This window comes from Crinia signifera, chromosome 1 (genome assembly GCF_055691185.1).
Source record: "Crinia signifera chromosome 1, ASM5569118v1, whole genome shotgun sequence".
Classification (NCBI taxonomy): Eukaryota; Metazoa; Chordata; class Amphibia; order Anura; family Myobatrachidae; genus Crinia; species Crinia signifera.
The window spans coordinates 358481758-358499863 of NC_139217.1; the positions used below are offsets into that span (position 1 = coordinate 358481758).

The window sequence follows — 18106 nt, forward strand, 5'->3', positions numbered from 1 at the left end:
CTCCTCCACCTCCTCCTCCAACTCCTCCTCCACCTCCTCCTCCAACTCCTCCTCCACCTCCTCCTCCACCACCACCACCACCTCCTCCTCCTCCTCCTCCTCCTCCTCCTCCGCCACCAACACCTCCTCCTCCGCCACAAACTCCTCTTCCACCTCCTCACGCAACTCCTCCTCCTCCACCTCCTCCTCCACCATTTGCTCCTGGCCAACTTCCTCCTCCTCCACCCTTGCCGGCACGTCCTCCTCGGGGTGTTGGCCCTCGTCCTGGGCCAGGCCTGCCTCCGCCTCTTGACGGGCCTGTCGGGCTCGGGCTCGTGCTGTGTGGTAGAAAAAAACATCATGGTCAATGTTGGCTCATTGGGGCACATTTATTAATCCAAAACAAGACATACATGGAAGGGTGATAATGATGGCAAACGATGCAGGAAAGTAGCTCCTTACTGTTAATGGATTCCAAATAGTGACATTTAAATTAGTATGTGATTGGTAGTAATTTGTTCACACATTACAACCCAGCCATTTATCAATGTGTAACACATATTAGATCTGGCACATTGTATGCATCAGAATCCTCAATGCTATGCCATTACATATAAAAGCCACATGACTGCATGTTAACCAGGAAGAAGCACACATAACAGTCTATGGACTTTTAAACCCATGGACACCCACTTATCATGAGACACATTTTATTGTTTATATATGCTATGTTGTAAGTGCGAAATTTCATAGCTAAAATACTCACACTCAGCTATTTCGCCCCTGAGTTGGTGAAGCAGCTGGGGCTGGCGCCTGCGGAGGTCCGACCACCGCCTCTCCAGCTGCCCGAGGGACCTCCGCACCCGAGTGCGGGCGTAAATTCGGCGCCCTGCCGCAGCATAGGCCCTCCGCTTGTGCCTGTTGGTTATAAAGGGCCCTGCACGGCCCAGCCTTGTCTCCATGACGGAGACAAGAACTCGCAGCTCCTCATGCGTGAAGGGTTCTGCCCTTCGTGTCTCCGCCATGTTGACAATGGCATCTATCAACCAATCAGGTGGTGGCATTGGTTGATCACAGTTATTTGTGATAATAACTTTATTGTTCATTTTGACATTAACAGCGTCTCTGCGCCAACACAAATGGTGACAAATTCGCATGCCTTCCAAACCGTAGTGTTGATGTATGGCAATGAACAAATCTGATATATATAAAACACAGTGTGTATGCCCTTAGCAAATCCAATAAGGCCGCGCTCCGCCAAGCAACGCGTGCTATAGCTTAGCAACGCATAGCTGTAGTTAGCATTAATTACTCTATGCATCTATGTGTATGCGTACATTTATGTGTAAAAGACACATACACACACTTGCAGGTATCCTGAAACCAGCATTATACACCAGCCCTGCCTGCCTGCCTGCCTGCCTGCCTGCCTGCATGCTCCTTGAAATGTTGAAACATGTGAATAAATTCCAACATCATATATAGATATATATCTATATATGCAAACAAATCATACATCAACACAGGAAATAATCCCCAACACATGATAGAATAAATCAATGTACTCACCAGTCATCAGGGATAGTATCAACTACAATAATGAAGATATAACAAACACATAAGATCCCTTGTCCAAGGTATAATAATTAGCACCTATATTGAACTTCCCCCCAAACTAAGCACATATGATAAATATCTCCTATTTCTTTGCCATTAGGAGGGCAGGCTGGCTAATTTTCGTGTTGTAACACTGACAACTAACACACTGTACTTATTTGAAGGGGTGATTTGTACATTAATTGGTGTGTTCTGTCAACTCAATAACATGTACCTGAAGTATCTTTGCGCCACAGAGTCCCGCAGCTGGTATCCCCTCCGGCATTCAGGGGCGCGGGATGGGCGCATGGGCGGATCTTGCGGCTCAGATGGTACCTCCCACTCATCAAAGGGTATCTCACGCCGCACAGCAATGTTGTGGAAAAATATACACAGGCCCACGATCCTCGACACCATTTCAGGCGCATATTGTAAGTCACCACCAGTGCGGTGGAGCACTCTAAATCGACCTTTTAAAAGCCCAATTGAGCGCTCCACCACTTGCCTGGTGGCAACATGCGCCCGATTGAATGCCTCCTGTGGGCCCGGTGCTGGGTAGCTGTACGGCGTAAGTAGCCAGGGCGTACATGGGTAACCGGAGTCACCCAGAACCCACGCATCACGGCCTTCCAGCTCTTGGAGTCTATGCCATATCCCGGTTTGTCGGATGACATGAGAGTCATGGGCACTTCCGGGAAACTTCGAGTTGAAGGCGAGAATCTCCATGGATGGGCCACATACCACCATCACGTTCAGTGAGTGGAACAATTTGCGGTTCCTATATATCTTCTCACTTCGAGATGGAGGCACAAATGGTACATGGGTGCCATCCACAGCCCCTATCACATTAGGGAAGCCAGCAATTTGATGGAAGGCCTGCTGGCTTCTGCGCAGGGTCTCGGTGGCAAATGTCATGGCCATGAAGTGCCCCTTGCGCCTGAACATGGCCGACGTCACACGCCTCAGGATTCGGCAGAAGGCCGGCTGAGATATTCCAGCAAGTACTGCCACTACTTGTTGGAATGATCCTGAGGCGCAGAAATGCAACACCGCCAGCAGCTGTGTGTGAGGCGGAATTGCTGTCGTGATCCCGTGTAGAGGTTCCAGATCGCTCTGAATTAAGGTGAGCAGATCCAGAATGACATGTGGCGGTAACCGGTACCTAGTAAGTACCTCATCATCGGGCATAGCAAACAGAGTCACCCGTGTGCGATAGATTCTAGCACGTCCTGGCCTCCTTGGCCGACGAGTGGGGAGAGCCGCAAGTGCCCTTAGCCTCCTCTCCATGTAGCGCATAATAGCTTCTGCAACCTATAAAGAAATGAACATAAATACTGATGCACCTATGCACATAATGGCCATATCCCACTACAAATAGATTTGTAGCCTTCAATACGTACAATAGATGGCCGCCCCATGAAATCCCGCAGATCCATTTGACTCTCTAATGATGACACAATAATATGAACTCAATACACACCGTCCAAAACACACAGATAAAGGTGTCAGCATTTTTTGCAGACATCATGTACTATGACACATTTCATCTATTGCTGGGACATGTTGTCCTGCAATAGATGAACCCACACAGGTTTAAGCCCTGTGAGTGAAATAGTGAACATGTGACATGTTGCAATAATAATACACCACTTTGCTGGCCCAACAATCTGTAGTCAGTGAGGCAATAGTGCATACATTCATACACTTACATTGTTAATGGATATCATATCTACAAGGAGCATGGAAGAGCTTACCTTAGACCCTGACAAGTCCAGATCTGAAGACAAATGATTCTAGCAGGAAGACATTATTTATAGGGCTCTCACATGTGTGGTCTATAACAGTAGAGATGAGTATTGCATGACTTGTGGCCTGGATTCTCTAAGGGAATGGGCTACTTTTAGCTTGCACTAAAACGCCACAATACCACAGTAGTCATGAATGAAATGTCATGTCATGCTAGCAAATAGCATGTGTATTGAGCAATAGTCACAGGTGTATCAGAAGATTCGATGCAATGTTAGCATTGGTGACCAGTATTTCATGTCGAACTTTCGCCAGGTTTTACACAATGGAATTTCCGCCACCGTATGCGGCGCGAAAAACCAGCGACGTACGCTCACGCACGGAACGCAGCTGCCGCTGATGTCCGCCAAACAGATTACACAAACAGTATATAAAGGTGTATTAGAAGGTGACAATGTTGTTGCTAACATGTCTGGAACCCAACCAGAGGTGGACCCAGTGCTGCAGCAACTATTTGACCAGATGGACTCCAGCACCACCTATGTGCCACTGCACATGCGGACAGTGGGTAATGAGGAGGCTGCTGGCCCTTCTCCAGCAGGGGAACCTGCACCTGACCATTCTACAGCAGGGCAACCTACACCTGGCCCTTCTGCAGCAGGCCAACCTGCAGCGGGCTCATATCCACCATCAGCAGAATTGTTTGGAACACAACAGGGGACTTCACAAGGTAGTACCATGGCCAGCACTTCAAGTGCAGCGACTGGTGCCAGGGGGCGTGGCCAGGGACGTGGCAAGGGGCGAGCCAGTGCAACAGCGGAACCACCCAAAAAAAATAAGGCATATGAAGCACAGGAGCTGGCCATCCTGGTTCCCCGAGCACGTGATTGGATAGAGTGTCCATCCGAGAGGCTGACACACACACGCAGATGGAAGATTTGGGAACAGATAACGGCAGAGATTAATGAAGTAGCGCCACAAGTTCGTGAGACGGACCATGTGAAGAAGAGGCAAGTTGTTTTGTGATACATGTGGCCAGTAATAGCCAAGTAATGATTGAATTGATGCTTAGATGCATTTAGCAAATGGCCCGTCAGGTTGTTACAATACACATACATTATTGCCATGTAATTTCATTGTGAGTTAGAGTACGGTGATTGTGAATGTGTATTGTAACGGTTGATATCATAGTTGCATGTAAAATTATATATGGGACAATAATCACATGTTGTAATATGTAGCACAGAGCAATGGCTGCAACAGCTAACATTGGGAGTGACATGTATTAATATGTCAACTTACATTGCAGGTGGCAGGACTTCAAAACCAACCTGAAGAGGAAGCTGACCAAGCGGTGGGACCACAGCCAGACATCTGGGGCCGGCCCCATGCCATCAGGGCTAGAGCTCACCCCCCTGGAGGTGATGGCCGAGAGCTGCATATCAGTTGAGGAGATCCGGGGGGTGAGCACTATGGATAGCGAGGCCCCAGCTGAAGTGTTTGCGTCTTTTCTGGAAGGTAAATATTGGTCATGCCATAAACTTGTGCAAGTAATTATCGTAGAATGTCTCCTAATTGTGTTTATCTTTGCCCACAGACACCCCACCGCTTGGTGACGACTCTGTTCAGGAGGTGGAGGAGTCCGTGCCACCTGGCCCCAGAGGTAGGCCTGTGCAGCAGCAGGCATCGGGCCAAGCCGATTTGGCCGCCTTGGCCGAGGTGCTTGGGGACATCAACCAGCAGGGAGACTTGGCATCAGAACGGGTGCGTAGGACCGAGGAGATCCTGGCGAGCTTGGTCAGCACCCAGCAGTCCATGGCTGCGAGCATGCAGGCCATGGCTGCAAGTGCTCAGGTGCTGGCCGAGCAAGCCACCCGCCAAAATGATCTCCTCCTCCACCATAATGAGCTTATGGTGGAGCTGGTTACCAGCAACAGGGTCCTAATGGCATCCGTTTCTGGTGCATTACCAGCGGCAACACTCCCTGCTGGCAGGAGGGGTAGACCAGCCAACCCCTCCACATCATCTGCTCCACCTGCCCCAGCATCTGGCCGTCCCCGAAGAGCTGCTGCACAGGCCAAGGAGCCTACCAAGGCCAAACGTGGTCGGAAATGAACTTGTGGCTGCATTAATCTCTGCCGTTATGTGTTCCCAAATCTTCCATTGTGCTGTGTGTGTCAGCTTCTTGTGTCCAATCACGTGCTGAGGGGAACCAGCTGAGGCCTTGCTTCATATGTCCTTTGTGGTTCCCCTGTTGCCCTCTTTTGCCTGGCATTACTGTCAGCTGTACTTGAAGTGATGGCCATGGTACTATCTTGTGAAGTCCCCGGTTGTGTTCCAAATGATTCTGCTGATGGTGCATATGAGCCAGCTGCAGGTTGGCCTGCTGCAGAAGGGCCAGGTGTAGGGTGCCCTGCTGTTGAATGGTCAGGTGCAGCTTGCCCTGCTGTAGAAGGGCCAGCAGCCTCCTCATTTCCCACTGGCTGCATGTGCAGTGGCACATAGGAGGTGCTGGAGTCCATCTGTGTGCAATTATATTTGTTTTGTATTATTATTTATTTTGCGGCATTCCTGCCATGTTGTTTATTGTTTGTATGTATTATTTTATGGTCATTGCATCACACTGCCATTGACTGTGACATGAATATAAATAAATGTGTTTACTTTACCCAAAATGTGTGGTTTCATGAGTACATGTCAAATACACATGTGTATTGCTAGTATTAATATTCTGTCATGTCCATTGTTAGCAGTTTGAAAGTGTCTGACAAGTACAGCATATGTGGGTGTTTAGTACGGGTTCCTTGAAGCAGCAATGGTTTCAATTAAAGCACTGACAAGCGTCCTATTAGTGAGTAATGAGTAAAGGAGTAGATTCTATTGGGTTCAGGTGTTAATGGTTGTAGTCATTAGGCGTACGTTCGCCAACCGCATGAACGAGTGGTGTCCGCAAAGCAATAGTACACTTGTGGACACCGCACATTTCTGCCCTTTTTTCATCGCGTGCATTCGTAGTGGTTTCCGAATGTACGCCCCCCAACATAAGTGTACTCCCCCGTGTCCGCCCATGTTTCCGCCCCGTTTTGCCCACTTTGAAACTACGCCCATGTGTCATTCCGCATGACGCCCATAATACGCCCCTATTTCCCGACTGATAGCGGTGAACAGTTTTGGACGGGATTTGGCCGAACTGGTACCGAGTCAAGGCGTGGCACATGCGCGTAGCGTTCTCCACGCATGCGCAGACGTCAGAAAGACGCGATCCGTAAGTACGCGGTAAAGTCCGCATCAATCAGAATAAGGGCCAATGCCGGGTGTGCACTGAAGTCTATAGCTCTTGATAGTAACTTCTAACATATATTATGTTTAGTGTAGACCAGGAAGGCTGTATAAATATGATGGAAACCTCACATACATCATGCAGCTTATTAGACAATGTAGCAAAATGAAAAATGACACTTACATATGGATGATAAATGGACTGTGTTATACTTGGTGGTTATTCACCATTATACAGTCCAGGTAATCGAAGTTTAAAATCTGTATTTATTACAGAGGCCATTACTTATTTTTAATTAGGCTGTGGAACATGGAACTAGCAGTTTCCTTTTTGTTATACAGTGTAATAACATAAGTAATAGGATTTCACCTTTTTATTACAACCTAAGCTGGCTGCAGGGATATTTTTTAAATTTGCTTTTAAAGTACCAACATAACTTTACTGCTTGCCCAATAAATACTTATGTACAGTTGTTTATGAATGTGTCACTGGGAGTACCTTCTGACAATTTTTACCATGTGCCATCATTTATTGCAGACTACTGCCATGTTCAGGGGAATAGGGGAAAGTTAATACCCCTTTCAAACTGCAGCTGTTAAACGGTATATTGTCGATTTTTTAGCCTTTTAAAACGGTTAGAGCTGCAGTGTGAAAGCGCCAGATTGCATTTACCAGTTACAGATAACCGGTATTTCTAAACGGTTATAAAGCATAATGCCTACCCATTTCAGCCCCTTTTATTTTTGCAGTCTGAACTGGTCTGAAATGGTACCCAGGCAGCAGTGAGCACTATTCGTCCCGCTCCGTGCATATCTAATGAGAGGGACCCAGCGCAGTGCATATTTAATGAGCGGGTCCCCGCCCCCTGCATATGTAATGAGCGGTGCTCATTACATATATAAGGGGCGGGGACCCGCTCATTAAATATGCACTGCGCTCATTAGATATGCACGGAGGCAGTGGGGTTTAGCCACGGGGCAACATCACAGGGAAGGCATCTGGGCAGCAGGGTCAGGTCAGTGTCGCTGGGGGGCAGGGGGTCCCTGCAGCGTATGTGAGATGAGCGGCGAGGTCCCTGCGGCAAATTGAAACTACTAGTTCCCATCCGCCGCAGGGACCCTGCCGATGACCTCACACACGCCGCCGACCCCCTGTCTGCCAGTGCTACTGACCTGACCCTGCTGCCCGGATCCCTTCCCTGCGCTGCCCAGGTGGGGGAGGAATGATGCTTTCAGTTGCAATGTGAAAGGGGTTTACTGGCTCAGACCCGTTTTAAATACCATTTAGAAATACCGGGTCTAACACGTTTTGGCAATGTGAAAGCAGTATAAGTGGGTACACCCTAGTAGATATATCTTCAGATCAATTGATGGCACACACTGGCTGATGGTGCATTGATACTGTATATTGGACTTTCATTCGAATGGCTAATATATCGGCCAGTTGGTATGCACCTTTAGGGGCAGTGGGATAAATTGAGATCTTAATTTATTGTTGCTTTCACCTGTGCTGAAATTAACTGTTTCATTGATAAGAAAGTTAACACAGATGGAGATGATGCCAATCATATATAAATAATTGCCTGTTCCAATCTGAACAATTACCCTCTGCTTCTAAGCACCCACTTCCTCTCTCTGTCACCCACTCTATGTCATGCCCTGCCTATCACCCACTGTTTCCCACCATTCTCCACTGCATGCCACTCTGTCCCTGTGTACCACTGCCTCTATGTCACCCATTCCCTGTAAGACACTGCCTCTCTCCATCTTCCAGTCACTGTCACCCTCTGCCTCACTCCACCACCCTCTGTCACCCACTGCCTCTCTCCATCACTCCTAACCACCCTGTCTGCCTCACTGCCCATCTTCTTAAGGCCATGCCCTTTTTATGACACACAGCGTGAGTAACACTACACCCTGTGGTGAACACTAAATGCCTTTAGATTTTCCATATCCCCACTTCAAAATTCCCACTTCGACCACTGCAACTCTGTATGAGCCCACACAATATGGAGATACGTTTAACTTGATCTCCTGTCACGTCATGAACATGTTTTTAACCTGGTAGTATAGCTTATATTGTACATTTGACTACTCACTCAGTATAATTTGGATGACAGTTTACACTGAGCGTATGGCAACACTATGGCATAATAACTCCATAATAACTTCCTCCTCTGTTTTTTCTCATGCAGATGGTTGACCTGAGTACAGTTTTTCTGTTGGCAGCGAGTATTCTGCTTATTCTTATTTTGTACATCGGTCTAAAAGGTCACCGACGCGGCCTTGCCATAATTCTCTTTTACGAAGTCTTAACCACAATCAAAGATTTCTTCATGAGTCAGACCAAGGAACAGAGAATATTGCAGTATGTGCTGGAGAATGCGGAGCGTGGTGACCCACACAGCGTAGTTGAACATATTGACAAATACTGCAACCAAAAGGAGTGGGCCATGAATGTGGGAAATGAAAAAGGTAAGTCTATGTAAATGTGAGCATAGATTAAAATGTAGCAACATTGGGGGTTATTCAGACCTGATCGCAGTGACCAGACTGAAATCCTGCCTTGTAATTGAATGTGCACGCTTTGTGAACAGATGTGCGCAGCTGGCGAATAATTGGCAGCCAAGCAAAAAGGTCACCCCCCCATCGCAAGCACCACTAGGCCCTGGACTTACTTGGCACCTGCAATGAATACAAACATATCCGACCTGGAGCTGACACCACACACTCTCCCCTAAAATGCTTGGGCCTTTTCACTGACAATCCCAGGGTTTTTATGTCATACCTAGCATTTTTCTTAACACTCCCATGAAACAGCCGGTTACCTCCCTCAGACACCTACTTCCTGTCAATCACCTTGCAAACAGCTAGTGAAGGAAGAAAGTAGCAGGATATCCTTGCTAGCGGACTTTGTGCATGCTCTTTGCGGCTCATACGCATGCACAGTCTATTTATAATCAGATGCTGTGCAAATTCTGGCCCATTATTATTATTATTGTTATTATTATAATTTTGTTTATAAGGCGCCACAAGTGTTTTGCAGCGCCGTACAAAAGAACAATACAGGGAGACAAAACTTGGCATAACATTGAATAAATAACAAAAATACAGTACAAATAAAGAGCGCCACAGTTCAATACACATTACAGCTTAAATATAAGTAGTGAGGACTCAATCAACATACAACTAGAGGCTTGAGGCCAATGATGGAGATGAGTAGAGATAGGATTATATTCATTTGCATATTTGCAAAAGCATTTGCATATTTTGCCCATTCTCCCTGGTTATTGCATATTTTACCTAAAATCTATTGATGGTGCATATTTTAGGCCCCACCCTCTTCCCACCTGCGAGTCACAGCACTGCTTTGCCCTGCTGCTGCTGGCCAGGTAGTGGTAGAGTGGGCAGATTTGGGCAATATGTCCACAGTATGGGGAACCTTGGATGTAACCTATGTCTGACACTGCTCTAGGCTGCCAATCCATGTTGATAAAAGTCAGTCGGGTGGATGCCATTACGAAGCTCCTGAACCTTTGCCTGCCCCTGGCCTGGGACTTTACACCAAGAGACAGACTTCTGCAGCAGAGGAGGCTGGCAGAAGGGTTGTGACCTCACGCGGCATGGAGGAAATGTGAGTGAGTATGCGGCGCAGGGAGGAAGCCTTTCACTACGCCGCCCTCACATGCTATGCTGACATTTGATCCATCGGCGCTGGAGATGAGGGTCCGTGTAGTTGGTGCAAGAAGAGCTCTGGACGCTGCAGTATGCTGTAGCAGCCAGGAAGAAAAAAATCCTGTGTATAGCGCTAGACATCTGCAGATGCTGTGGGCCTATTTTTGAGGTTTATTTGCAACTAATTTTATGCTGATTTTTAAATAAATAAGTTAAAAATTACTTTTTTTTTTATTGTTTAATGTAGCATATTTTAACACTTTTCATGCATATTTTAAGTATTTGTCATGCATATTTGCATGCATATTTCAAGCTTTTTATGTTGCATATAATCCTGTCTCTAGAGATGAGTATGCAGACGAAGATGATCACTGAGTGTTTGAGTATAGGAGAGCTGTGAGTGAAATGTGAAGAGAAGTGGGCTTTGACAACAGGAGGGAAGAGGGCCCTGCTCGGAGGAGCTTACAATCTAGTAGGAAGGGGATAAAGGAGAAACCATTGTCCTGATTCAGAGATGGAAACTATGCAGAAGCCGTTGTAAAGGCCATCACTGCTGCTTGTTACGATCCGCCTTCAGCGGATCGGTGTAAATGTGCAGTTTTTCATATTCTGTTTGCAGTTTGTATGTTTTCCCTGGATCTGTACTCCGGGTTTTGTGGATCCAGCTTCATCCGTTTCTTGCATTCCCTGCTGCTTGGGTGTGGCTGCATGCAAGGTGATTTAGTGAGGTTCTCAGCATGCAGTCACTGCCGGTTATAGCTTACTGATAGCCTTGTGTATCCTGCCATGTATTCCCTCTATGTTTGTGCTCCAGAGTCTTCCCGGTCCCAGCACCTTGTATCCAGCGTCCTATGTGCCAGCTTTGTTTGTGCCTCAGTCTGCGTGTACCTGGTCCTTGGTCACCTCAGTCCGCAGTACCTGCTTCATCCAGCCTGCAGTGTCCTAGCCTGAACTTGCTGTCAGCATTCGTTGCAGATAAGTCAGGGGTGCACCCTGCTAGTTACCCTTGTGCTTTGCAGTATTGTATTCATTATATTCCATCGTTGAGCATTGTTGCCATTTATATTTATTATATTACACCATTTGGGCATTGTTGCCATCCCTGTAGGGGTCTCAGTCCTGCACGTCAGGTTTAGTTAGAGGTCCTTTTGCTGCTGGTCTGCCTCCACAGATACGTTGTCCTGAACATAAAACCTGCCTGTAGCGGAGTGGGGCGGACATAATTCGCCCTTCAGCCGAGACGGGTACAGGAGAAGACTAGCTCCGCACGTAGCTCGTGGACATCAGGCTGGGGCAACAGAGTCAGGGAGCAGTTCTTCTGACCACCTACAGAACCGTAACACTGCTACTGCTTTAGAGATCCATGCTGAATCAGGATCTGAAATCAGTGATATAGAGGAGACACAACAGGTTGTATTGTGACTACTATCATCGGTGCAAGCAGAATTGTGATGACTAGAGACAGGATTATACAGTATGCAACATAAAAAGCTTATAATATGCATGCAAATATGCATGCAAAATACTTAAAATATGCATGAAAAGTGTTAAAATATGCTACATTAAACAATAAAAAAAGTAATTTTTAACTTATTTATTTAAAAATCAGCATAAAATGAGTTGCAAATAAACCTCAAAAATAGGCCCACAGCATACTGCAGCGTCCAAAGCTCTTCTTGCATCAACTACACGGACCCTCATCTCCAGCACCGATGGATCAAATGTCAGCAGGGCGGCATAGTGGAAGGCTTCCTCCCTGCGCCGCATACTCACTGTGACACGGCATTTCCTCCGTGCCGCGTGAGGTCACAACCCTTCTGCCCGCCTCCTCTGCTGCAGAAGTCTGTCTTTTGGTGTAAAGTCCTAGGCCAGGGGCAGGCAAAGGTTCAGGAGCTTCGTAATGGCATCCGCCCGACTCAAGGGCGTAACTACCATTGGTGCAGGGGGTATGGGGCCCAGAGCTGAGAGGGGCCCACTTTGTCTGTCAAAGTTACATGTGCTGTATATATTTTTCAGCATTAGGTGATAAATAGGGGCCCTTATAAACTTTTGCTATGGGGCCCACATGTATCTAGTTACGCCACTGGCCCGACTGACTTTTATCAACATGGATTGGCAGCCTAGAGCAGTGTCAGACATAGGGTACATCCAAGGTTCCCCACACTGTGGACATATTGCCCCAGTCTGCGCACTCTACCACTACCTGGCCAGCAGCAGCAGGGCAAAGCAGTGCTGTGACTCGTGGGTGGGAAGAGGGTGGGGCCTAAAATATGCACCATCACTAGATTTTAGGTAAATTATGCAAATGCAGATAATCCTGTCTCTAGTGATGACTGATTGTTGATGTGTGGGCTACATTACACAGGAGTTAAGGGCCATACACACTGAAAGATCCCTGCTGATGCCGATATTGGCGGAGGCAGGGGGACAGGCATCAGCAAATGCATACACACTTGCTGGTGCAACACGCCGTTGGCAGGGGTAGCAACGATCACGCTGCTTGTACAGCATGACTGTTGTTAATGAGGTCTCCCTCATCCGAACATGTTTGGATGATGGCGTGGATCATTAACAATACACGGGAGCGTGCGTCGTTAATGATGTATAGTGCACACACTAGGCGCAATTGTTTACACTATTGCTCAGAAAGCCATTTCTGAGCAATATTGTGACCAGTATTGTCTAGTGTGTATGGCCCTTTAGACAGCAGATGGATAGGAAGTGAACACTAAATCAAGAGGACATCGTGTGGTACTCTCCTGTGACCTCATGCACCTGCTGTGCATTGCCTGGGCACTCTCCATGGAACTGTTTGCAAAACATTCTTAAAACTTAATTATACCTGTGTTGTTTCATTTGACTCTTGTTGCTGTTTCACCTCACATTCAACTCCTACAGTACTTAATACATCCTAAAAACCCTCAGAATTTTTTGTTAATAATGATTTTATTAATAACATTTTGCACTCTCATGTTTTCCAATCTGTTGATTTACTACTGAATGACCTTTCAAAAGCCCTGTACTTTGGATTTAGCTTTGCTCATTCCAATTGCTTTATTGTCTCTCTAGTATCACATGCCTTTTCTACCCACTCATACACACACGTCCTTCATAACTTCCCTATGCTAGCAACTTTACATTATATTTATTTATTAGCAGTTTCTTATATAGCGCACACAGATGCAGCAGCGCTTTATTTGACCATTCACATCATGCCTTTGCATCCTCAACATGCCCAGCCTATAATAACTGGAACTACAGTATATCCTCCTTGTTCTTCTTTCTCACCCACCTTCTCAGTTGGTGACATATGTCCTACTTATACCCTACACCAGGCATGTCCAAACTGTGGCCCTCCAGCTGTTGGGAAACTATACATCCCAGCATGCCTTGCCATAGTTTTAGCATTCCCTAATAGCAGAACTGTGGCAAGGCATGATGGGACTTGTAGTTTCACAACAACTGGAGGACCATAGTTTGGACATGCCTGCCCTACATGCTCACTTTTCTCGTTCCACTATAAAACTTCCCACCAACCACAATCTCATCTGCGTACTTTCTCTTCTAACTTCCTGTTCACTCTGAAACGTTGGATGTGAATGCAACTAACCAGTAACCCTCCATGACCTCTTCATCTCTAATTCCCTCAGTATTCTTGCCAGGGGTGGAACTACTGCCGGTGCAGCCGGTGCAGTGCACCTGGGCCCAAGGAGTTAATACGGCCCGCTGCTGACAGTAGTTCTGTCCCTGCCTCTGCCCGGCCAGTGTCACTGGCTCCCGGCTACAGTTAGCGGGTGGTGGGGACCTTGCACCACGGTGTAGAAGGAAACCCGGCACTAGGTTGAATTCAGGCTGCTGTAGTCATTGCCGGCGTCTGCTGGGCCAGGAAGCCACTGCCACAGCCAGTGCGTGGGGCAGCATGAGGCCCGGCAGCAGCAATGTGAGGGAAGCATACATGTGATGGAGCAGGAGGCCCTGCGGCATCATGATTGGGGTAAGCAGGAGGCCCCGCTGCGGCAATGCAGTACACCCAGCGGAAGTCAAGGGGAGAAGGAGACCTGCGGCACAGCATGAGGCCCGGCGGCGTCGATCAACAGAGAAGGAGACCCGGCAGCGGATCAGGAGGCCTAGCAATTGTGGTCAGCTGGGGAGCAGGAGGCCCGGCTGCTGCAGTACAGGAGGCCCGGCGGTGATGGTTATCAGCAGAGGAGCAGATCTCCATATCGGGAGCAGCTGAAGGTACACAACTTTTCATGTTGGTGAGGGAATTAGGGCAAGGCATCGGGGAACAGGGGTGCGGAAGGGGTTAATTAGGCTCTCCCCCTATTCCCTGTTTTCCTCTACCCCTCCATAGACCCCTCTCCTCTATTTCTCCCTGCCTCTTTATTTCTCTTCTCACCCCAGTCTCTCTACCCTTTTTTCTCCATTCTGTTCTTCCCCATCTAATCCCTTTTCTCACACTCTCTCCTCTGCCTCTCAACCTGTAGCTTTTTTTCTCAACCCTCTCTCACCAATTCATCTATTTCTCTCTCTCTCTGCCCCATGTCTACTCTGTCTCTGGTCATCACACTTCCCCATCTCACTTTGTCCCCCCTCCCCCTCTACAGGGGCTTGGACAGATGACAGATTATGGGGTGGTTGGGGGATAGTCAATTACAAGAAAACGAAAAGGGGAAAAGACTTCAGGGGATTGCCTTGGGCCTCCCCAAGCTGCCGGGCTCCATAGCATTTGCACCCCCACATCGACTATATTTACACCACTGCAGGCTCGACCATGTAATCCCCCTGGAAAAAGTGCATGTAATCCCCCCAGGAAATGGGCATGTAATACCCCTGTACAATGAGCATGTAACTACCCCTGGCAATGAGCATGTAACCCCCTGGCATCGAGTATGTAACTCCTGGCTCTTTTTTGTGGCATATGTAATGGGCATTATGGTGTTTGGCATTTGGCGCAATGAGCAATACGGTGTGTGTTATACTATGTAATGGGCATTACGTTATGGGGTATAATGTGTATTGGGTATTACTTGTGTCGGCATAATGTGTAATGGACATTATGGTGTGTGCATGTTTAATGGGCATCACAGTGTGCGACATAATGTGTATTGGCCTTTCAATTTTAAGTAAACAAAACAAAAATACACTATGCTTTTTTTTGTGTGTTGGAGGGGGACCCAAACCATATTTTTACACCTGGGTCCACATCTCGCTTTTTCCGCCTCTGCTTCTTGCCATTAGTGAAACTTGTATCCTTCCCTCTGCACTGCTTCTCCTGCTACTTGCTTCTGCAGTATGGGGGATTCTGCTTTACTGACAACCCGGCTTGTACCATGTGTCATAATGTGAATTTTGGCTCATTCCATGTGTCATAATGTAAAGTTTTGCTCGTACCATGTGTCATAATGTAAATTTTGGCTTGTACCATGGGCGGGCGGACGTGCGTACGGACCGTCCGACCAGATCCCGCATTCTTTTGGTGAGCGTGAGTCCGCCCATAGAACATTCGCACACGGACGGTGTAAAAAGCCAGCAATGGGGAGTGGCGTGCATATGAGCTTAAGCTACCGTGCCCGAACGGTCCTCAGTCTTTTTGCTCGGAGAATGAGCGCGGTTTCCCGATCGTGAGAGGAAGCGTACGTCCGAGCACGGTGTCGTACGCTTCACATATATGGTCCTGCAATTATTCCCTTTGAACTTTCCTTCTGATAATTAACCAATTTGCCAAAGTGTTATTTGTAATTGCTTTATATGACCTCATTTGTATACCTTAATAAATGTACAATTGAACCCTCATTACATGTATATTTCTTCTGTTCTATTGTGCCACTTTCCTCACTATCTATGTGTACCCCCAATTTTTATTTTTTTATTTTAACACATAATTACTACAAATATAAAAATCTTATTTTGCTGTGATGCTTAACAGCAATAAATTATTTTCCAAAAACGTACATAAACGTGTTTGATGTAAAATGATTTGTGTGCAGTGTGCCACATCAATACATTATTTGTGTGTATGTGTTACACACATCATTGAGTGTGCTGTTGAAGTGGATAAAGTGAAGGGATAATCATGGTTGGCTACCTGACCCTCTCCATGCCATCTTACATATAGAGTGTGAAAAAGACAGTTAGGAGCAGATTGGCTGCCTACACATTAGTGTCCAAGTTATCAATTGGTAAGATTGTTTTCCAGAATGCGTGCATGAGCAGTAAAAATTTATTTAACATTGCAAGTAAAAAAGGTCTAACAAAAAAACATTGTTGCTGTTAGACATCATAGAGGTGTAAAAAAAAAACAATGTGAAGTGTATGTTTGTGTTGCAATGAAAAAGTTGACACATCCTGTGAATTGTGTGTCCTGTTGTCCTAACATGCAGGGCCGGTGCAAGGTACCAGAGCGCCCCAGGCGAGTCGGGTGGGGGCGCCCCGGTGCCCGGGGGGGTGTGGTACCTGTATTATAAAACTGGCGGCGTTGGCGTCCCTGCAGTGCTGGAGCGGGCAGGGGTGTCCGTGCCGTGTGGGTAACTGCAGCGCTGTCACTGTGTATAAAGCTGCTGTCGGCGGCGGGGTCCCTGCAGTGAATAGAGAACAACTAGTGCTATGCGGCGGCAAGGGAAGCGCTTCTGATTTTGAAAACACTTGCCGCATGCTGATTGGCTGAATCTCAGCCAATCAGCATGCAGCAAGTGTTTTCAAACCCAGAAGCGCTTCCCGCGCTGCTGCATAGTGCTAGTTATTCTCTATTCACTGCAGGGACCCCGCCGCCAGCAGCAGCTTTATACACAGTGACAGCGCCGCAGGTACCCCCGAGGCACGGACACCCCTGCCCGCTCCAGCACTGCAGGGACGCCGACACAGTTTGAGTTTTGCCCTCTTTTCCAGCCTCTCCCCTAAATATGCCCACATTCACCCACTTTGTCCGTCTTTGAGCGGACAGGAGTTTTTGATCGGTAAGGTCCATTCGCGAGCGTTGTGCTGTCATCGCACATGCGCATTGCGAATGGTACGCATGCGCACAAGAAAAAAACAGCGGTCCATCCGTAAGCGGACAGAACCGCACCAACCAGAATAAGGCCCCATTTGTCATAATGTGAATTTTTGGCTCGTACCATGTGTCATAATGTTTAAGGAGCATATTGCACTGGGAGGGGACTATTTGGCCTATGGGGAGACACCGGTAGATCACCGGTATGTAACTCAACAAGAAGTAGATCCCGGGTTACAAAAGTCTAACCACCCCTATTCTAAAAGGTGCTAAATAAATAAGAAGTAAAATCGTTTTAGTTGCATGGGGCAACATCCCATCTCCAATAAAACTTCAATTTTAGTTATTTTACCCCTATATGTTTCTTCTCTCAGTTCCAACTGGCGTTGTTGTCTATTCATCCCAGGCCCTTTTTACTTATCCCTTGACAACTCTACCATCTGTTTTTCTCACTTCCTTTACGCTGACCCAGATATTCTTCAGCATGTGAACACCTCCAGTGATACTACTGCTACCACTGGTAACGTCACCCAGCAACTTGTAAACAAAGCTGTGCTCACATGTCACATCCTTGTTCCTATCTTACTAAAACCACTTCTCTCTCATATTTCATTATTTATAGATTTGAATCACTAAGGTATTACTTTAAAATAATGAATCTGTTTATTTAGATTATTGAACAAAAAAAATAAAATCCTGTTTGATATTTCTATCCCTTTTACTGGCATTAGTTTCCACCATAAACATTATACTTTTCAAGAGGCTAGATTAGTGTGCTCTCATTCTGGATGGGATTGTGTCTCTGTGTCCTTGACAGCAGCGTTTCCACTCTACAGACAA

At 46.9% G+C, this 18106-nt stretch overlaps 1 protein-coding gene across 8 annotated transcripts in view; it reads left to right on the forward strand.

Annotated features, from left to right (window-relative positions):
- LOC146009288 (catechol O-methyltransferase-like) overlaps positions 1–18106 on the forward strand; it is a 124981-nt gene that overhangs the window by 66423 nt on the left and 40452 nt on the right. For 7 of the 8 annotated variants that reach the window (XM_083149559.1, XM_083149542.1, XM_083149533.1 and 4 more), the window contains exon 2: positions 8796–9075. In XM_083149559.1, coding sequence (XP_083005685.1) covers positions 8796–9075 — 280 coding nt within the window. Of the gene's footprint in view, positions 1–8789; positions 9076–18106 lie in introns of those variants that run through there. The other variant, XM_083149524.1, reaches the window with a different exon arrangement.